The sequence below is a fragment of the Haliaeetus leucocephalus genome, unplaced genomic scaffold (assembly GCF_000737465.1).
Source record: "Haliaeetus leucocephalus isolate CR32 unplaced genomic scaffold, Haliaeetus_leucocephalus-4.0 Scaffold273, whole genome shotgun sequence".
NCBI lineage: Eukaryota > Metazoa > Chordata > Aves > Accipitriformes > Accipitridae > Haliaeetus > Haliaeetus leucocephalus.
The window spans coordinates 7,656,606-7,679,595 of record NW_010972709.1 but is presented as its reverse complement, the minus strand read 5'-3'; the positions used below and the strand labels follow the sequence as shown (position 1 = coordinate 7,679,595).

The 22,990-nt window shown below is 40.3% G+C and overlaps 1 protein-coding gene across 1 annotated transcript in view; it reads right to left on the bottom strand.

Moving 5' to 3' along the window:
• Positions 1-22,651, bottom strand: part of BCAS1 (breast carcinoma amplified sequence 1) — a 49,746-nt gene extending 27,095 nt beyond the window's left edge. The window contains exons 1-6 of the mRNA XM_010569620.1: positions 22,583-22,651; positions 22,399-22,477; positions 12,010-12,422; positions 6,325-6,480; positions 5,710-5,754; positions 820-960 (exon numbers count right to left, since the gene is read on the bottom strand). Of these exons, the coding sequence (XP_010567922.1) occupies positions 820-960; positions 5,710-5,754; positions 6,325-6,480; positions 12,010-12,422; positions 22,399-22,477; positions 22,583-22,651 (903 nt within the window). The remainder of the gene's footprint in view (positions 1-819; positions 961-5,709; positions 5,755-6,324; positions 6,481-12,009; positions 12,423-22,398; positions 22,478-22,582) is intronic.
• Between the last annotated feature and the right edge of the window lie 339 nt (positions 22,652-22,990).

Sequence of the window (22,990 nt, the reverse complement as noted above, 5' to 3'; positions counted from 1 at the left end):
GGAAGGGTCTCTGCTTCTGCATTCTTTGGGCTAAAAAGCTAAAATTCTCTGCTGCCCTGCCACAGAACATCACGGCAGATTATCTTCAGAGAATGCAGTAATGCCCAAATATGGGCTTTGAGATGAAAAGTTGTCAGTGATTTTTTTTTTTTTAAGATAAAAGATAATCCCCTCTGAAACAACCATTTGCACAAAAAGTATGCATTTTGAACAACTTTAAAGTATCCTTGAAAACCAGACTTTTCCCCCTCCGAACTACACTTAGAATTCAATCAACAATTACTTCTTTTCTGTGTTCAGTAAAAAGTAACCTTTTCTGAAGGAAATTCCATGTTCCAACCTTCTCCGTGCCATATCAGATGACCCACTTCACCAAACCACCAATTTTAACCACATGACAGTGCATATTAAGGCAACGTGGATCATAAAGCCTTAACTGTAGTTGGCCTGAGCTCTTAAACACATCCTACAACTGCAGGCGCTGTTCATATCTGCATAATTCATTGCTTGTCCGTACCTTTTATTTTATTTTAAGTGGCCAGGGAAGTTTAGTCAGTGTTAGTAACTGGGAAGCACATAGCAGGGAAGGTTAGAGGCATTTTCAGAATCCTGAATTCACAGATGGTGTAACGAGAGAAACATTGCACATGAAGATTGTTTTCATAATGCATGGCACAGAAAGGCTCACACCAGTAGTTTTCAGAGCACTGCACAGCTGGCCAGATGCTGATTTCAGTTACCAATTAAATAACTTCACTCTGTGACTGGAGCCATCTGTTACTGCTCAGGGTTCTGCTCTTGCTAGAGTTTCATACAGACCTTATGCCTAAAGAGTTTACTAAATGTACTGTGTCCTAGCTTGGGACTCTCTGCCTTCTTTTTCTTGGCTCCTTTAGTTTGGGATTCTGCCGCTGTCTTCGGAGCAGGTTGCACACCATGGCCTTTTTCCGCTTTCGATCCCTTTTGTACAACAGCATTTGACGTTCAGTACTTATTGCAAAGTTCTTATTTGGTTCATGAAAGACATTAAAACACTCATACATGTAGTATTAAAACCAAACATTTCCTTTTTGCCCTGGACAACAAACTGTTTTCTTCTGAGTGATCACTCAGTTCTCCTTAGTCTTTCTTTCACATGAGTAGTGAAATAAATATGAAAGCTAGGGAAATCGAGTTGACTCAAAATTAAACCACAATTTGCCCCTTAAAATCTTCATTAAATTGAGACCCAAATCCCACAAAGACTGAGACTTCTGTATTTTAAATTCAAGTAACAAACTGAATTTGGGATTTATAATTTTAACAGGCAGATATATAAATCTTTGAAAATACCTTCTTTTTTATTGCAGTATTGTAGGGACTTTAAAATGTTTTGCATAATGCATTATTTAGGAAAAGGGCAGTATGAATATTAATGATATATGCTACGTAAAATATTTCAAGTTTGCACTAATGTTCGTGAATCTAGTTAGAAATGAAAGTATCAGAAAAATAGTAATGATAGACTGATACTAAAAGTGTTGAATAAGCGCTGCTTCCTTTTCATTCCATTCTAAATATCTGCAGGACACAGTTTTGGAAATCATTGCCCACTGGTGTTAGGGAGTCGATCTCTAAAAAACTAGGTGGCACATCAAAAAATCCACTACAAAGGGCTATAAAATAAAGAAATATTGATAGATGTCTATATAGGAAAAAAAAGCTTTATCAGGTTTTTTTTTCAAAAGTGGTAGCAGACTACCTGCACCTCAATGTAGACTAAATTACCCTGCACAGGGTAGAGGTGGGCCTGTTCAAATACATGACTTGTGGAAAAGTCTTGGAAAAAATTAAGTAACATTTGCTAAAGTGTTCCATTTAACTTTTCACAGCATTGGAAAAAATATATTTTTTTAAATCCTAACTCAAGCACCTTCTCAAAACTTCACTCTTCAATCACCGTTGTCCTCCCCCTACCCCCAGACTTCTACACAACCCTCTGGATTTATCAGTGCAGGAAAAAAAAGCTTAAGTTCTCACGCTATGAACAAGAGGGTTTGTTGTTGTTTCCCCCCCCCCCTTCTTCCCCACTGTTTTCATCTTTTCAGTAATAAAAAAAGGAGGGGAGACAAAACCAGAAGTATCTAAGGTTGCTTAACTGAGCTTTAACTTACAAACAAGTTAACACAAGAGTCTGTTCTGCAGTAACTGCATGGTACATATGCCTACAACATATGACTAATCACAAATAATATGGGGTAGCATTCTTCACTCTTCAGTGTCTCACAGTGTCAGGTTTTAAAGCAGTAAGATGCCTTTGATTACCTAGTACAAAGGAGGATGCAGTATTTTTTACTTACTATTTGCTAGTATCCTGCACTTCATTCTGATCTCCCTTTGGCAATTTATTTCCCAATTTAATTAAGAAACAGGCCAGTGAAGAAATACAAATTTTAAAAGTTATTTCAGTGACATATGACTCAAGTGTTCACCCTTCAGGTAATTAACTTGCCCCTTTGCAAGCTTCATTCTGTTTTCTTTTACACTTGAACAAGGCAAAAAAATAAAAGCTTTCGACCAGTAAAAAGCTTTAAAATGAGTTGATGAAAATTTCCAGGAACTATGGAAGCATGAAGAGACCCAAACTCCAAAGGAACAATCAGCCTACAGTATTTACAGTGTGAAGTATCAAGTACTGTGGTTGACCACAGCTAACAGGGTGGGAGGAAAGGTCCAGAGTGCAGAATGTAACACATACCAGCATGTGAAGTTGAGATCTTGGTCCCAAGAACATTTCATTCGGTGCAATTACATGCTTCCCATAAAGTGCTTTGTACTAGGAAGAGGCTGTGGCCAGTTGCATCAAAACCGGCCATTTTTCCCTGCAGTACTCTGTACCATTCTTAGTATTCCCAAACATACAGTGATGCGGGAACAAGTCAGGATCTGCTACAGAAGGCTCAAATAGGTGGTCTGGGGCAGATCAGATCTGAATGCCATCTCGGTTCGTATAAACTCGCAAAGGATCAATTAATCCAAGGAAATATGACTCGACTCGTATTGAACTCCTGTGTTTACAGAGATGAAATGATAATTGTTAAGGGTGTGCCCAGGCTGCTGAAAGCATACCTGTCTTTAGCCAGCTGATTAGAGCCAGCGGCATCGCTGCTGACAGCACGTTGCTACAAAAACCACTGAGTTCAGCTTTGCTGATGCCACACACCTCTGCGTTTCAGCAGGAGGGAGCGTGCTGCCGTGCTTTGCAAAGCTGAAGCGGGCTGTGGCTGTCTTAGATTTACGAGAAAGCTTGTCTGTCCTCTTCGCCGTGGCAGAGCTCTGCTAAGAGACACTGGGAACGTACCAGCCCTCGTGTGATAGAACACAGCTCCTCCCTGCAAAGGGGGTGCGTGAGGAGCCAAAATGAAAGCACGACCAGGACTCAAAGGCACAGAGGTCCCAGCACCAGCCAAACCACGCGAAAGCCCCACAGCGCTCACGAGAGGCTCAGACTGCACAAAGGGGAAAGCCTCACTCAAGAACACATCTTCACCACTTGGACAGAAGTTATTTCTCAGGGGAAAAGTGACCATTATTTCATTATACACATCAGCTAAAAAATCTGCAGCTTTTCTATATGACAGTGAATAAATTAACCTTTTTAACATTTTTCCTTGAATATAGTGAAAATGTCATTCTTTTTATCAGGAAGATAGTGAGCATAAAGGAGTTCTTTGTAAAAAAACAACTCCCATTTAACCTCTATATAATGGAGTTCACATATCCTGCTAGTCATCTGGATTTGTTTACCCTCATAGGTGTGATAGCAAACCAAACCCAAACAGCATATTTGTTTCCAAATTACAGTACACCTACACCTGTTATAGAAGCACATGGGTGTACTTGATAAAGTCAAGTATGCAAATGGGACTGAACAACTGGATTTTTAAGAAGTTGTTGAAAGAGCTACAAGTCTTACTGAAACAGCACAATTTGATAAATACCTTATCTAGATATCTTGGAAGACCTTAGCCCTGGTTGACAATTTCCAGAATTATTGAGCTATAATTGGGGAGTGATGTGTATCCCCCATGTACTCACCAAGCTTTCTGGAAAGACTGACTTCATTTTAGAACCAGGCTATATAAAAAAATTGAATGCCACAAAAAGGGTAGAAAATAGGATAGAAAACAAAAATGTTGATGCCAATAGTAATTTTGGCTACCTAATAGTTGCATGGAAAGACCATTTCTTTTTTAGGGTTTTATTCCTTATGTGTTAATTAAATTTTATCACAGGCATTGCAAGAAAACCTTTAGTTCTTATGGTCATAACAATGTGTAAGGATATTTAGTGTGGGAGTTCCCAGTTATGCAGTCAGTAACATGCCTGTAAACCACTGAAACACGAGAAGATAGAAGGCAGCTAAATACAAATTGTCTCACTTCTGCTTCTGTTGAAACTATTGCAAGTGTTGGTACTAACAGAAGAGGAAAAAAGGGGAAAGAAGTAGCCTTTAAACACCTATATTTTTCCATTTCAGAAGATTATGTTTTCAACTTAAAATTTTTACAGTCCAGTTTTTCCACAATTTTTTTTACAAGTTTCTTAAATACATTGGAACAATCTGAAATTTTCAATACCTCTAATAGCAAATGAAAGCTATAATAATAAAACTTTTCTGAACTCGCATATAAAGGACCATCACTGCTCATGGACTCTAAAAACAAGTTTCCTCTTGCCAGTAGAATCTAAGAACAAGCGGTTTGTAAAGAGGAAAGCAAGAGGCCACATCTGCCTGTTACCTGGAGGAGCGTTTTCTGGTTCTGTACCTGTCCAGACAATACAGATTTCAGGAACATCACACACACTGGTAGCCTGATGCATTGTATTAGAACAGCTTGAGTGTTCCATTCTCCACACTTAAACCCCCTGATCCTCATCTCTGCATGTAAAGGGAAGAATCCTGAGCGGTCAGGGCAGGACAGTTCTCCCTGCAAGTCCCATTCCTGCTTAGACTAGCTCCATCATCTTCCTGAGGTTTCAGCTGCTGCACGCGAACAGCCCGTCAGCTGTGACCGCTCCACACAGGGGTGCTTCACCCAGAAAAGTCCCAGAGAGGAAACGCTGGGATCTCCTTCTGCTTTTTATTGATTTCAGTGGGAAGCTGACCCTTGCCCATCCTTCTGCACACCAAGGGGGGACCCAGCAGTAGCTGTGGATGCACTGCAGGGCAGAGGGTGGGAGCAGGCTCCTGCCCACCCAGCCACAGAACTGCCACAGGCAGGGGGTCCTCACATGTCCCCCCCACCAGGACATGGCAGCTCCAGCAGGTGTGAAGAGAGATAAGGCAGACACGCATATACGCGACTGGAAATGAAAAGCCAGCAGCTTTGCCCAGGCCTACGAGCCAATGGAGTTTTCTGTGGACTCAGGAGGATTTCACTGCAGGGACATGTAATTTTAGATCAAGGACAAGTCAGAGTAACAGCCAAAAGCGCTACCAGGTTATCATCAACCTTGCAGAAAACGCTACAGTTCAGATCTTCATTGTAACATGATATGAAGAATTGCACTGTTTATGCTCACCTTCCTTTCAAATTTATTCAGGGGAAAAATATTTTAAATTACTTCAAATGATAACATCAACAGGGGAAAAGGCAACACAATGAAGAGGAAATAAGTATGCCAAAAACATCTAGTGACCAGTGACAGGAGGAGGAATCTGCCTACCTTGTCTTCAGAATCACTTTTGGCTTCAGCTTTACTTGGGGAAACCTTAAATGTATTTGAGAAAAACAAACAGTCACACCCAACTCAGTCTTTCAAAAGGTCTGAAAGATCATATGTTTGAAACTAGCAGTTTTTTCTAGCACAAAGGTGAAAGAAGTACAAATATTGGTTTCCCACCCATGTGGGAAAATTTTATATTACAAATGTTTCTTGAGAACATGTTAAAGTCAATGGCTAAAATGAAAAATACCTCAACCAAAGATATATTATTTAAGCTTATACATCCAATTAACCGTAAAAGTGAACTTTTAGAGCTATTACAACATAAAGTTTCATCATACAAAAAATCCTTAAGACAGCTTAATACCTCCACGTCTACAAGTATCTATGCAGAAGAGGAAGTTTCCAGAGTAAGTCATCATCACTTGGTCATAACTGCACTGTACCTACACATCTATCACTCTCAAGTCATTCTCTAAGGCATCTGTTTGGCTTCATTACTTCTCAGTGCCCTTGACAGCAAACATGTTACATTTAACTCAACATGTCCACATGGGATTTTTATAAGCAAGTTAAAGCATAGCCTAAAGATGAAAAGGAAAGACAAAAGCTTACCAGTGTTTTAAGGAAACTCATGACGGAGTTATCTACTGCAGCAGCTGGTTGGGGGTTGTCTGGTTTTACCTCTGCCTTTTCAGGTTGCTCAGCAGTGAGACCACTGACACCTGCCGAGTCCTGCCGTAGGTCTTTTTGGTTGCAGTCATCTATCTCCTAAAAGAAAAAGGGTAGGGGGGTCGGGGGCAGAGTTTCCTCAGTCCTAGCTTGCTTAATTTCCAGTGGAATGCAAAAGTAACATTTGTGACTTGCATTATGTTGCTCCGAGAGTCACAACCCTAATTCCAACCATACTTCTCCAGCCTACGTATTCAGAACAATCGAGCATTTATACATCTCTCTCCCCTCTTTTCTAATATATTCAGCATTTGCTGTTGGTTGGAGGAACATTGTTCTCAGCTACCAAGTATAACAAACACAAGTAAAGTTGCACACGGCATCCCAAACAACACTGCTTTTCTCTTTTCAAGGCTGAACTTGTGAATAGGAACAAACGCTGAGATTTTGGCCTTTGATGGCTCTGTGTCTGATTGTACCATACAAAGATTGCTTCCGATATTCTGTATTCTGCAATTCCAGAAATAATTTTTATCTGGCAAACACAAACATGGTACAGATTAAAAGAAGGAAAAAAGCAACAACCCAAAGTAATTCTTCCGAGCCAGATGGAGCTGCCTCCTCTCTTCCTGGAATTACAGTTCCCAGAGCCCAAAAATAGTTTTCCAGTGCTCAAACACTCACAAGTGTGTAATATTACAAGTTATTCAGTTTCTGTTTAGATACCTAAACAAAGGTCTGTTTTTTTAAAAAACTCTTCTTGGGCCAGTTTTGGAGAGCTTGGCACCCTTCTACACTGAATTTGCCTGCCATTCTGGCCCCTCTTGCCTTGAGCCTGCACAGGTAAAGCCAACACAAATGTTGTGCAGGAGGGAGCAGCTTGAGACAAGTCCTCATGTCCCATTCAGCACTTCCTTTTGTAATATTTAAGAGTACTACATCTGGCTAGTAATGTCTGAGTCTGTTACCAATAATCCTCCTCCCTTCTGTCTGTCTACATTGTAAGTAGAGGGCTGGATCTGTCAATTTTTATTAAAGTAAATTGTGCCTAGCATGATGGTGGCCTCGACTTTGATAGGGGATTTGAGACATTATTGAACAGAAAATCATAGCAGTGCCATAATTCTTCAGCAGAAGTTATCATCCCCAACTATTTAGACAGCAGTACGCATCTGGTCACTTAGGAAACAGTGACTAGAGAAGCAGTTGTTAGGATACTAGATGCTCAGATTACTCCAGAGGAAAAATCAGGACAAGAAATAAAACTGATGAGCCTGTCCAGGTGTCTCCAGTAAACAGCATCTTTGAATCACTGCTCTCAAAGACTGCATGGAGGTCTAAGCAATACCAACAGTTTCTTCCTAAGCTGCCAGTTAGACATAGTTGTTCAATGTCATTTTTACTCTGAAAAGTTAAAATAAAATTGTACTCTTGAGAACCTTTCCCTGTACTGGGCGATTAAAAAAAATCACAATATTTGTATAGGACATACGTTTCTGTAGGTCACTAAAGGAAGGAGTAGACTAAAGATGCATAAACATTTTAAAACTTCAGAGGGCTAATTTGGCATCAGGAAAGTTGAGCATGGAGTGGCCAGTCTCCATGCAGCATTTAAAGAATTAAAGTATGCAAGGTTTTACTTGCAAGAACAGACTTCTAATTCTCCACCCACTGTTTTCCAAGTTTACCCAGGAAGAAACACAGCACAGTAGCTCAGAGTGCTTCAATGGGCTATTTAGAAATTTCTTACAAGGGTCTAACACACCACTTTGTCCAGCTGCCAGTTACAGGCCAGAGTGGCTCCAAGAACAATGTGTCCCATGCAGAACATGCGTGGCCACGCCAGCTTCAGCAGCCCTGCTTCCAGGGATGCCATCTAAAGAGCTCTCGTCATATGAAAAATGCTGGCTCTATTTCACATATTAAATGGGCAACAAAGGCACGAGGCAAGAGACTAAAGAAGCAGGAGGCAGAAGGTATGTTGCTAAACAAAACTAGCTTCATAACTGAAGTACCTGATGCTATCAAACAAAAATAAGCAAACTAGTTTTTACACACACAAGCCCAAGCTCTGGTGTTGGGCTGCACTCTGTTTAGGAGGAAGGGATCCTTCTGCCAAGGACTGTAGCAAACAGCTGCTACCAGCAGCAGATACCAGCTGGGACAACTGCAAAGGTGACAGGTACCACCACCGGCAGCACCGGCTGTTCCAGGTTATCTCCCTACTAAAGCCACACTTTGCCTTGCAGAAGTGAAAGCTAGCGCAGACTGTACAGAGCTTGAGGCATGACACCGTCCAAAAATCCCTGAACTCCAACTCGCAGAGCACAAACGGGCCCCGTAATGACCCACTACTGTACGAGGAGCCCTATGCCAGGATTCCCAAGGCAAGGCTGCCATTAGCTACTGAGATAAAACTCAAATCTGGACTTTGAGAGATGCTGTGATCCATCTTGTGCTTTCGTGGGAATACTGCTGTAGGAAGGAGCACGGACTCAGGCCATCAGCATATAAATCAGGGAGAGATAACATGGAGTCCTACAATATCCCATTTTCAGAGCAACAGTCAAATAACCACAAAAACCTCTGCAGCAGCTCACTGCATAATATGCTGCGCAAAGCCCCAGAGGCAAATAATGAAAGAAAACTCTAGAAATAAGGGAAGTCAGCCAGCATTGGAAGTTAACAGATACTATGTAAATGTGCAATTCATTTCTTTGAGGAGCCAAATTTAGAGGTGATAAACACCTTAAATACTTACACTGTAGTTTCAGCTCGGTCATTAGAAAAACATATCAAAAGAATGTATTCCTGCCAGCACTTTTGTTTGTATGAATCATGGCTCAGTGAAACATTTCAGGCATATAATTTATCTTTTCTTTGGCTTACATAGTAAATGCTTCATGAATTCATGAATTCTGTCCTTGTTTTAATTATGCTGTGTTCTGAATGTAGTTTTGTAGACCACAAAAATAAAGAGTGGTTCACCAAACACAGAATGTTTGTGCAGCTCTTAAGCTACAACTGTGGAGCCTCTCTCTTACTTACCAGCAATGCTGTTTGTTTTGTGTTGGCACTCAATTCAGGGAAACTTTGCTTTGCTTTTAGCTTTTACAGATACTACAAGTCATAATCCAAAAAAAAAAAGAAACTGTTGGCAGCAATATCTGGATTTTTAGTACGATTATTTGGTAACAGTTTGTAGTTACTACAGTAACAGCAATTAAATTAGACTTGGTCATTCTTGCATCCCACATGAGAACTAGCAACTTTAGAGGGAACAGAAGGCAACTGTGCTGCAAGGCAGAGCCACAGCCTTTGTTTTACAAAAGGAGTTAAAGTAAGTTTGGCAACATACCAGCAGCATTTAGTTGACATTTTTTTCCCGGAAAAGGTCCTTAACTCCACTCCACCCTGAACATATACTCCTTTTCATATTTGAAGAATGAAAGATGAAAAATTATAGTCCAGAAATTCAAGGATAAGATTAAAATTTCACTCTCCCCTGTGATACAGTTCTGCCACTTGTTTACGCTGAGCAACTTGAACCCCTGTTTTCCAAGTCCTCAAAGATTTGCAGTGGTACAGCTTTAATCACACATGCAAAAGACGTACAGGCACTTTTTTTAAACAGCAGACCTGTCCTCAAGCAGGCCCCCAGGCACCACAAAGCTGTTGTGTGGGCTAGGATCCTGCAGCCACTTAAACACATACCAAACAATCTACAGCTGGTGAGGGCCTGGGATTCCCAGGTTATCACCATTAATGAGGTTCAGGATGTGGGTAGGTAAAAGCTGAAGACTGGAACAGAATTCAAGATTAATAAGCAAGCTAGGCATTCTTGATATAAAAAAGCTTGATCTGAATGAGCAGTGCTTCTAGTACCTGTTTGAACTGGCACAATAAGATTTAGGTCATCTTGTCCCATCCCCTGATGGTTGCTCATTACAAACACTTGCTTATTTGAGCTTTGCCAACATGACTATTTGCTACCAGCAAATGTTTAACTGACTTCTGGTTAAAGCTACTTCACATTGTTATTTTATTACAGACAGTTTCACACTGTCCTACTTCAACAGCACAAACTGCAATCTAGAGTGTGAAAGGTCAGAATCACAGCAAAATAGGAAATGATGAATTTTGCATTTGATTGTAAAAGTAACAATTCTTGCAAGCCACAGGCAAAACTTACTCTTTGTGTGTATTAGTCAAGAATATCTGCAGGAATTTAGAGTGTTGAAAAGATTCAGTCTTATAAGCTACAAACAGAAGTGCCAGTATGGACTGAATAGATTATTCATTCTGAATTATTCACCCTGTTCTGTTTATGTAGTGAATAACTTGATATTCTGCTAGGTTGAGACTACAGGTTCTTTAAATGCGCATATATAGCTGTCTGAAGTACTAGCAATGGGTGCCACTTTTGAAGGGCAACAGTCAAAAATGCAGCTGTTTAGGCTTAAAAATGAATCTTCAGAAAAATATTACCATTTATAAGTTTATACAACAAATGTGATCTTCACATTTGAGAAGGCATAAGATAGAGAAGACAAGGTAGAAGAATAGAAATTGAAGAGACTTTTGGGGACAACCTGCAATATTGTCAGTGCAAGCAGTAAGCATTGCGATCTATGTCTAACACTATTCAAAGCATCAGCAGTCATACAGCAGTCTTATTTGTAAGCCTGAACAAGGCCAATAAAAGCAGTTACTATTAAAATGGCATTTACACACAGATTCTGATGAGGGAGCCATGCAACTAGGTTCTCCCTTCTGTTCCTGACATTGGACAGGATTTGAGCTAGATTGTCAATTAGTGTATACTGGCACCTCTCCAGCAGAACTAATAAGAGTTATGCCACTTATCCCCATACAGGGGATGGGCTTTTCAGTAGTTAATTACCTGAAAATGAATCCTATAATATATTTGCTGATATCAAGCTTTGCAGGAAGCGTAAAATCTAAACTTATGTTTGTTTTCAGCTCCTTTCTTTGATTAGTGTGCTCTCAGATAAGTTACTTAACTTCTTATATTGCATTCTCATCCTGTAAAGTCAATTCTAAGGGAACATGTTTCCTTGACTAAAAATTCACAATAGCTAAGAGTGCAAAAAATTGCTGCTGCATATTCCTTATACTGGGTATAGGGTATGCAACAAGCAGCTACTGCTCAAGTAGTGACTATTTTAAGAATGGCACAAAACATGCTAAAGAACTTCTTTAAAACCATCCAGTGTCAAACTTCAAGCTCCTAAAGCATAACAAACAATTTGACTTTCAGGTATTTTTGCTTTCCTATGTAGCTGGCTGCTGTTCACCATCCTGGCAATTGGAGCATGAACACAGCTATCTTGCCCAAACCTTTCGTAGAAATACAAATGAATTTAAACGCGATGTCAGGTGCCAGCATTTAGTCATGAGGCAGACATCAGAGCGGTTACCACTCCACCATGGGTTCTTCTTCCATACCTCCATTCAGCCACCCCTGTGGGGGGTTACCTGCAATAATTTTTAAGAGCAACACCGATTCATTCACACAGCCATCATGACATGGAGTTGTCCTGCGCTATTAGTATTCCTAAGAGGTTTCATTAAGAGTGAAATGGATATTCCTACTCAAGCACTTGCCTTCCCCTGCGGGACACTGTTTGATGTGCTCTGTAATCCAGCAGCCTCTTTCGCTGTGATGCACCCGTCAGGAAGGTCTGAAGTCTGCCTTTCCTCCTGGGTATCAATTTGCGTTTTACTCCTTTCCTTTCCCTTCTCCAGTTTGAAGATCCTGTCAAAGAAGGTTACTTGTTTCGGCTTTGAGGCAGCTGCATCCCCTCCCTCAGGTGTCACTGGGGCTGTGAGATCGATGTCACGAAGCGATGCCGCTGCCGGGGCCCCGGTCAGGTTTTTATGCGTGCCTTCCTCCCGCGCAGCTGCCGCAGGAACCTCCACGCTGTCACTTGGTGCTTTGTTCACTCCGGGCGCCTCTGAGCTGACATCAAGTTTCGCCGATCCAACTGATGAATCTGTAGCTGGATCTTCAGTACGCCCTGGTACAGACCATGAAAACGCAAAGACAGAGTGGGATTTAGCGGATGGCAGAGCTCTCCTGGCAGCGCTCCCGAGACTCTGCCCGCCCGCGTCGGGAACGGGGCTCTGCTCCATTGTCTTTGGGGAAGAAACGGCCACATTATCCCGTGCAACACTTGCCTTTGCATCCACTACAAACAGAAGCATAAAACAGTAATTATCCAACACAGCAACGAAGTTATACTGGTTGTACAATTAATCATGGGGACCTTGCTCTTTAATAAACTAATTCTGAAACGTGGAGCCTCGGGGAGGACCACACAGAGTGCAGCTTGTTTAGAGACCCCGTTGTCTTCTGGTGCTAAATACGAGCTGCTGCTCATCTATCAGACCTGCCCATCTGATTTTCTTTCCTGTCATTCCTCACTGAAGTTGGTGCAAGTTTTACATTCTCCACAGCCCCTCTCAGCTGCTCGAGTAACAGCCCAGGGTTTTGACTACTTAGCCCAGTGGACATGCTGAGGATATTTTGCTTTCCAATTAAAACTAAAGAAGTGATATGCAAAAAAAAAAAAAAAAAAAAATCAATAAAACTTGACAGTTCTATATTAATGTTACACTTTCCTCTGTCAAAGCTAAGTGGGAAAAAAGAATGGAAACTGCAAGGACCGATTTCATTTCCTGGCTTGCCAAACTCCTCACAGGGCCGAGCAGTCATAACTCATTTCATTCATTTTTCCAACACTGTTCCTTGCCTTGCTGCCTACTCTCCATAGTGCAGTTTCTACTTGCACTTCTCCTCTATAGTCTGTAGGTTAGTTTAAGCCTGATTTGGATACTTATAAATCACATCTGAGCCAGGCTTCTTATCCTTACTTTTCTGACTCTTTTTACACACAAACAATATGGCTCTTAATTACATTTCCACCCCCTCAAAATTCTCACAAATGATTCCCCCTTGTGTACACACATGGCCATCACACTTCAGATGTGAAAAAATCTTTCATCTGAAAAGTATGTTTTATGATTTTATAGTACAATGGCCCTTTGATAATACAGCTGAAGCGAAAATCCCTAATGCTGTATATGCAGACAGGAGCAGAAGGCTCCTGCTTTACAGGAGACAAAAGAAAAAAAAAATCTTTCTTGTATCTGTTCTGTGGATGGAAGACTGAATCACAGATTATGTGGTGTGAAACCCCAGTAAACAAGAGGTGGCTTGTCAAGAGGTAAACCTTACAGCTCTCCCTCAGCTTGAGCTTCTCTTCCCTACTTTGACTAGAATATATATCTGATTTCCCTGTCAATCATAGCCACAGATTTCAAGGATGCATTTAGATCTACGTAATTATAACTGTGAAAAACTGACAGTCTCAAACTGACTTGCTAAATTAGAATTTTAAAATTGTCAGGTTCAGTGCAAAATTGAAATTATTTCAAATAATTGTAATAGTCTAGTCAATATTATGCCCTTCACATTTTACATTAACAGAAATAAAACCCCAGATACCAACAAAACCTGACTAAAACACCTGTCTTCCACAGTACAGATCTTCAGTGTTCAGTTTCATTTTTTAAATTCCTTTTTAAGATAAGGAAAGCAGAACATTTCAGATGCCAGCTTGCAAAACTACCCCTTAGCTTTTCACGGCAAAATTACCTCAACTTTCCACCATCCCCCTCCAAGCATTTTGCATAATGCACAAGCATCAGCAGGCACTCCCGAACGCGTCCCTGTATCTCTTTGATACCATCCTCCTGCAGCAGTGCCCAAGGACCCTGGTCTTATGCAGGAGGACAACAGAGCCCCAGCATCCAGCTGTGACATCCCCGTCCCCACAGCCTTCACTCAGTGACCAAGGGTCCCCACCGGACCCTCGTTTTCGCGGTTCAGGGGTGGTCCTGACTAACAAGAGGTGGGAGCTCCAGTAAACCCCAGAGATGAGAAGTGCCGGAGTGTAGCAGCGTGTCAGCGTGAATCTCAAGTGACTTTACTGAAATACTTGCCAGCAGTGGAGGCAAGAGCTGACAAAGTAAAGGCTGCGGTGGCAGGATTCACAACTGCGGCCAGCATTTTACCAGCTGCCAGGGAGCTGGCTCCTAACTTTACTTCTAGCATTTTTAATCTGACATTTGCTTTCTTATTGTGTTTTGGGCCTATGCAAGCACGCAGAGCACCTCAGTACAACCTGTTCTGTTCAAGTAAATAGATTTTCACTTTTGTGTGTACTCTAATAGAGAAAATTTCTATCCCTGGATTCTCTCTGTTACTATTCATGTAAGAAAATAACTCACACTGGCAAGAATCCTTTGCCAGCAATATTCTTCTGCAATATTTCATAAGCACCTATTTCAACGTACTGACATGCAAAAAAAAAGGCACAAATAACTAGCTACTCAACCACCTATTCAGTCAGGGCCACTAAGTAACAGTTAGTTTCCTAAGCCTCCTGTAGTACTATATGAAAAAGTACTGAAGTACTAACTTCTAATTATAGTTGGAAACTTGGGAAGGAAGCAAAAAGCAAACCCTTCCCCAGCTAAAGAAAGCAGAAACAATATCCATTGGAAAATAATTGTAACAGATGCTGAACTTCTGCTTTATGTAACAGATAAAAAATGAAACACAGGAAAACTGTCTTTAGTATAAAAATAGGAATATAAGCTCATCATTAAGAAAACCAACCAAACAAAAAGTAGCTCATGAACCTATCAAGCTCCTTTTATCTCTAATTATCATGGAAGGAATGAAAGACCTGGAAAATATCACTGGCATGAGCTCTGCAGCATCTCTTGTGTCAAAACAGTTCAAACTGTTTTGGGGAAAGTCTGCTCAGACACCAGGCAAAGCAGATCCCACCACCAGAGAGGAGGCACTACTGTGGTGGGCTGAACAGAAGAGTTTGACTCATGCTATATTCACAGCAAACTGTGAAGGAGAAAGGCTTTGAAATTGCAGGATTTGGATGAAAAGTGCCTGATATTTTTGGTTTTAGAGAGACACAGAAGTGCCATTCTTTCCAAAGTTATGCCACAATCCAGAGGCAGAATTAGGAATAGAAGCAAAACCTACCAAATTCTAGGCCAGGTCTGCAAGTAGATCAAAGCTGCTCACTCTGAATGAGATTAATAACTGGTCTGAAACTAAAATCAATATACAATTTACAGCACCGCTGTGAGGTTGCATTCCATACTACTACTACACAGGCATTTTCCTTTCAAGTATTTAACAAAAGACAGTCACGCTACAGAAGATTTGTCCTTCCTTCCCCTTCACTTCGTCAGAATATGTTAAAAAGGCAATACTATAGCTGCACAAAGTCCCTCTTCTGTAAGAATACGCTCAAAATAAGGACATTTTTTCTGAAATTTGCTAGATAAGACAGACATTTTTTCCTTGACTTATAAGAAAAACTGTACAGATAAGAGTAATGGTTAGTGCAATGTTATGTCAATGCCATTTCCCTGCTCAGAATTGCTGACAGACTTTCTCCCCTTTCCTTTTGTATCCTTGACTTTAGCATTTTAGGCACTTCCATAGGCTGAGAATGAAGAACAGCACTGTTTGCTGACACAGACTGGGACCAAGTCTGCAGAATTAGCACTGAATTTTAAAAAGCAAGTGCTTAGGTTTTAATAGACAGAGCCAGCAAATAAAATATTGTAATGGACAAAGCCTTAAGGTGAGCACAAGCCATGTGAGCTGCAAAATGGACCATGTAGGTATGGAATTATTTCTCTTCATTATGGGAGCTAATGTACCCAGAAGCCCGTGGGCAGGCAGCAGAGCTCAGAAAGCATCAGTGTAGAGTGCCTGCAGCAAAGCACTTATTTCACATGTTTTTGGGACCAAGACGCAGCACTTGGAGGGAATGGCAGATGCAGGCAGGAATCCTGAGGACGCTACTGACATGAAAAGAAGTTCAGAGCCACCAGTCTGACAAAGGAAAAGGCTGCCCAAGCTTTTGTCAGCTGATTTGCTTTTGCTAATCAGTGGGAATATAACCAGACTTCAGCCTGGTGCACATAACAGATGGCAGCCAAACTCCCTCAAGTGGGACCAAAAGCAATTCTGTCCAGCACTTCCAGATTGCCTTACCTCCTCCTTCACTATAACCCCATTTTCTCTGAAGCTTAGTTTGCTCTTTTTATTCCTGGCAGCAGCCTAAGCTACATACTAGGTAGGCATCTATTTTTGATGCTCAGTTTGCCCAAGTTAAATCCTTCAAATGCTTTCTTGAAACATGCTCCTTTTCCTTAGCCTTTGATTGCTAGTCTGGTTTCAGCAGTTATATGCACCCTCATGGCTAATACTTACACATAGGGAACATATAAAATAAGGTCCTGTGATGTCTTACATTGGCAGCTTCTCACCTCCTGCTATTTATCCTACTGACTCTTTCATAGTGCAAGTAATATTTAGCTGTTGAATGAGGAACAACTTGAATTGGCACGGTCTTCAGCATAGATATCTCCTCCTGTAGGCCACTAGCATGTGAACATGCCATAAAATAAATGCTAGGAGAAAATGTTTTCTGATGATGTTGCTTTTGACAATAGAAAAAAAAAAATCTTTTTTTTTAAACTGAACAAGCCATTAGCTACAAATACAGTTTTAGTATCTTTGACTATTTTGAATACAAGCCAGTTACAAACAGATATTTTGCTTAGCAATGTATTTATAGTACCACAGCATTATCTTGTTCCCTGGAGTTCAGATAATCATGGAGACAGTGGATTTTAATGGCCAGGAAGTAACCATTATGGGCTACAAGGCAACATTTGGCACTAAAGTCCATCAGTGTAGGCCAACACAATGGATTATAATAGCAAATACTGGGCTTAAAAATCAAATACCTAGCAACAAAAAGCTAGTTTTCTAATTTACATTTCTGATATATTTTTACAGATATTGTGTAGGTTAATTTTTTCCTTCTGTTATTTAGAACTGAGTTGGTATCATAATGCTACAGTAGATGTAGAATTTTCAGATCTCCCAAGCATACCTTGTATTTGTGCAGGAGACCCCAAAAAACTGTTGTGACAAGTCTGAGTTTTCAAGAGCATTAAAGAAATCCAAAATAAGAAAATTTTTCCCTTTCTTATGAAAAAAGATACTAAAATTATTTTGCAGTCTTGCTCAGCTATCCCATGCAAATAAAGTTGCCAGTACATTTATGTTCTGAGAATAATTTTCTTTCACTGTTAGCTAGCATTGTTGTTTACCGAACAGATTTACTGGAATTAATGAAAATAGAGGGAGAGAAGCTTGCAGCAAGAATAGTAATGATCATTCTTTAAAAAAAAAACCAACCAAAACAAAAACCCCCCAAAACCTACAATGCCTTGTGTTTCACACCTTACAGGCACACAGAGTTATTGCAATACACCCTTTCTGTTAGATACCAGCTAGTAGCAGATTTTGCTGAATCAGATTTATCCCCTGGAATAAAGGAGTTGCATCTTAACTGAACTTTTCTTCCTTGTGTAATATTTCTTTTTATGAGCAGGTCATTGTTTTCATCTGCATGTAACTGCCACCCAAATACAAACAATTTTTTTCCCCATTTTGTCTTCTTGATATATTTCTGCTCTATGTAGTGCAAATCTCAGAGATACATGGCTTTTAGTTCTGGCCTTCTTCCCCCTACCTGTTGTCTGCCAAGTACTTATATTAAAGTTCAAAAAGGCCAACACAACACATTAGGAAAAGTCAGGATCAAATATGCTATCCTTTTGCTTGCAAAGCAACATGTCATGAAGTAGCAGTAAGGGCACCACTACTATTTAAATGGCATTACAGGAAGAGAAGATGGATGCTGGCACTCCGTGCAATGTCTGCGGCCCTGATAATCACTAGGAGCAGGAAAGGCAAGTCATGGAAAGAATCCCTAAGTCCACACATCTGTCAGCCTGTTTGAGCAGAAGCAGCAAATGTAGGGAACCAGTCGCCAATCTGCTCACCCAGATGTGAAGCAGATGGTGACGGGGCTCTTCCAAATAACATTACTTCCTTTGGTCATATTAAGTTAACTCTCTGGATTCTTTTTTCATTATATTGGCAGATATAGATTTCATAGACTCATTTATCAACTATACCATTTAATGCACAGCACATGGTCAGATCACTGGCAATCACAGAAATGCAAACTAACAAGACAAAGACCACAAACATACATCTAACACTATTAATAAAATCCTCTTGCTTCACTTGCCTTTTTTGCAGCTCTTTTGTATTCTCCAGAAGTGCTCACTTTATGACCATAAAATAGATTACAGTACTATTTCTTGCATTATTTCATTTTAGAAATACTATCAACTGCATTTTCTATAGGAACAACTTCTATGTCCAAACAGCACTTGCACTTTTGTTTCAGCAAGACCTTGATTACATTACACAAACCAGGGAGATTTCAGTGATATCTAAGTAGTTAATGATTTTAACTGCTTTTTAAACATTAATAAAGTTAAAATATAAGTAATATCACACAAGACAGTTCAATTTTTCAACTTGCTACTTAAACTGATTTAGTTATTGCATTAATTAGGTAATCCACTTAAGTAAAACAATGCCATATGCTTCATTTTATATATTAAGAGTTAAATGTACACTTATTTTCTAGGTCTTCAGACAGTGTAAATCATCTGGCTTTTATTTACTTCCCAGAAATCTGCTGGTTTACACCAGCAGAAACACACAGCTACAGGCTTTTATTTTCTAGTAGGCAACTGTTTAAACCGACTTATTATAGCTTGATGGCATTAGGAAATTAGCCATGGAACAGAGATTCTAAACTGTAATCAGTACCATCTGCATATTGCCATACCAGTCTTTGATTATTTTTGTCTAAGCTTAGATTTTTTTTCAACTGGATGTAACAGGCTGAGGGGGTTCTTTTAACAATGAATAATAAAATAATATTTTCTTTCCTCACAGAGATTGGATAAAATTGTTGGGTTTAATTGTATTCTGAAAACAGAAAGAAACCCAATGCAAGGAAAAAGCTGGTAAAATTAATGTGGCTGAATCTGCAAAGATGTGAGCTGAAGCAATGCTGCTCCAAATGAGTGCTGCAGAAAAAGGCTCCAAAGCCAACAAGAGGTGGAAGGAGAAATTAATGAGGTGCTGAAAGGTGAGGAGAGACACGCACATCTGTGGATGAGAGCAATTACCCATGAATATTGGGAGATAACTTTTCAAAACTACTTGGAGCTAAATTTTTAATGCTCAGGCCATGTAGTTCACACCAGATTTTCAAGATGTCAGCACTGGAAGTGGGGCTCAGGTGCTGACAGGTATCTTTCCATGGGGAGCCCAGGGTCCAGCCTGCCACTGGTGTGATCACTCCAAAACTTGGTTGCTGTCCTGCTATGACCACCACCCAAATAGGTCTGAAATGGGATGTCCTTACTGAGTAGCAATTTACCCATACCTCCACCAACTATGCAATTTCTACACAAACACCCACAGTTTATACCTAATAGGGACATATTGATTTTATTTCATTAGTGTACAGAGAAAGAGAAACAAGTTGTCATCACCCCCCATGCTCTAGGTGCCCTGGCAGTAGTCGAGTTATATCTAATATATCCTATAACAGTAACAGGAAAAAGGTGGTCAGGATTACAACATCAGTCTTGTGACACAATTTGAATAAATTCTGGTAAATAGGACTGACCTCTTGGTAATAACATCAGCCATGCTGCATCCCCAGCTGTCACTTATCTAGCTCTATAAATTACTGTGCTATAACCCAAGTTCTCTGGAATTCAAACACAGGCAGTTGACATAGTTAAATTTTGTTTACAAAGATCTCACTGCAGATTAGACATGCTCTGCTCTCTTCAAGAGAGTCTACTACCTCTAAAATGAGGGCAAAGTAGATTTCTTTATATGAAAAGTACCACTAAGACCCAGCTCAGGATCAGAAGTGGCATTTCACTGCAAAACCTCAGGTCCAGAGGCAATTACGTTGTAACAACCTCACAGCAGGTATAATGCCTACCACATTACGGTAGGTTTCACAGCCAGACACTTTTTCTAAATGACAAACAGGACAGAAAAAATATCCCTACACATATTTCATTGGTAACAAATAATTGTTTGATATCTTTGAAGTCAAAGCAATGCACCTACTCAAGAATGCAGGACCAGATATCAGAGAACAAGATGGAAATGTTTAGATGAACAAAAACATGCTCACATTTATCTTATCATTTGTTGAAATTGCTACTGAAAGTATCAGAAATATGGCTTCACAAAAAAACGCAGAGGTGGTTCCTAAGATTTTACAATCTTGTGGATGAGAACATGTAGCTAGGACCAGGATTTTATTTTAAATTTTTTTTTCATTTTTTTGTAACCAGCTTGCAAAGAATTTTGTAAAGTTTTCTTTTATTAAAGTTAAACTGCTCAAAAAACCCCCAGAAGGCCAAGTGCATGCAGAATGTTTCAAAAGAATGTCTTTTATTGCAGTCACTAAAATAAGTCCCCCTAAACCAGCTTCCTACTCCCTTCTTTTTCCCTTTTTCAACTTAATACAGTATTACTCTGTGCTTTAAATAATTTATACTAATACATTTCTTTTGGGCTTGCATGATTCCATCACCCTTTCCTACACTCGATATGGTAACAACCTGGGGCACTTGGTAAGCACCCCTTAGAGTCACATAGGTAAAATGCCAGATCAGCAGGGTGAACTCCTGTTGTGCCAACCTCAGGTATCCCTTGAAACACTTTCCTCAAGCTCCTTACAAAGCTTAAATCAAGTGAGACACATTGAGCTCCATGGTAAGCAGCTCAGCATTACCCAGAGCAATACAGTAGCCATTTTGCTGGCCCGTTACTGTCTTAGCTCCTCTATCCATCCCAAGTTACTCCTTTTCTGCAAAGCTTTGTACTGTTCTAGCCTGCTTGTCTTCAGGCATCACTATTAGGCAATTTGGGGATAGACCCTTAAGTCTAGGGCACATTGCTGATTTCTTTTATAAAGAGAAAATTATAGGGGGTCTCCATATAAACAGCCCAGTTTCTGTATAGTGCCAGAGTTGTGCCCACTGTGACCGGAGAATGGGTTTGGCAAAGTAAAGCAGCCTGATCAACAGCACAAACATTTGCCTCACAAAGGTTACTTTTCCACAGTAGTTGGGGAATATTTTAAAGCTCAACAAATTCAGTTTCTAGCCTACATAAGTTTACTTTTTTCAATGCATTCAGTCCTCAACCCCACCCCCTTTTTTTTTTTAATAGTCTCCTACACTGGCTCCAGACTATCAGTTTCCCCACCAGTGGATATTTCAATCTGGCATCTGAGCACAACATCATCACCTGGTAACTCCCTGCTAGCTGCAGGGATGCCATGACATTATTTAAAGGCAACTTGCTCTCCTTTCCAGCACACGAACTGCTCTCTTACTCCAGTCTGCAAACCAGCATTTCATTGTGTCCCCCACAAACACAAAACCTCACTAACAGACCACTGATCCTTGCATCGGTGCCATTGCTACATCATGCCCCTTTTAAGAGCTCCAATTTGTGCTCCTTGCAGGAACAATTCCTCCAAGGCTTGTTGGAGGCACTATTTCCACCAGAGCCCAGGCAGATGTACTTTATCACAGGACACCCTGAGGTTTGTGCAGCAACCTGAAAGGGATCAGTGCCAAACCACTCCTGCCCTGTAAAACTTCATGCTAACCAAAATCTTCAGTCCATAAAACCACTTTTTGTGGACCAGATGCAGAACAAAATTCTTAGAACAGTTAAACAAACAGCTTCCAGAGTACTTTGAAAATGTTTTCCTATTTTACTTTTTGTTATCTTTAAACTTTCAAGCATCTGAAAAGCCACATCTACTGATTCACAAGTAAGAGTTGAAACATGGATTCATCTTAATTTGAGACCATGCACCAATATTTATTGTTGCTCTACTACAAACCTCTCTCTGCCTGTCTGGCGGCAAAAGAAGTGCAAATATGCCACCCTTTCCCAGTACATACCTTCACCATTCATTGCAGAATGACTCTGAACAAATGCTGCAGATCCATTTTTAATATTGTTAGGAGATTCAGATAGAGCCTGAAATAGCAAATAATACAGTTCTTCGGACCAGTTACATAATGGGATTTAAAAATTGCAATATGCAATAGCCAGGGAAGGTGAGAATGGGCAGTTCTTGCTTACCTGGTAGCTCTTTACTGTGCACAAATTGTCTTCTTCAGCTTCCTCTGGGACACTCATTGTATTCCCCATAGTTCCTGTAAAAAGGAGGAAAAAACCCAAATAGCCCCTTCTTTCTCATTAATATCAATTTACCACCTAATTCAAATTAAGAAACAGCCAATGGTGACAGACTTTGACAGGCTGTTTAAATTCCTAATGAGACCCAGCTCCTTTCCCAAAGGCACCTGCCCTAGTCATCAGTCTGTACCAACCAGTCCTTCTCAAACCCAGTTAAGCACAGGGGCTCACAGCTGCTCACTAAAAACGGTACAAGCTAACAAACTTTTCTTGTTTGTTGAGGAAAACTGGATGCAGTCACACCTGCAGCATTTGTTAGGACTCAGTAGATAATAAGATGGAGTTAGCAGC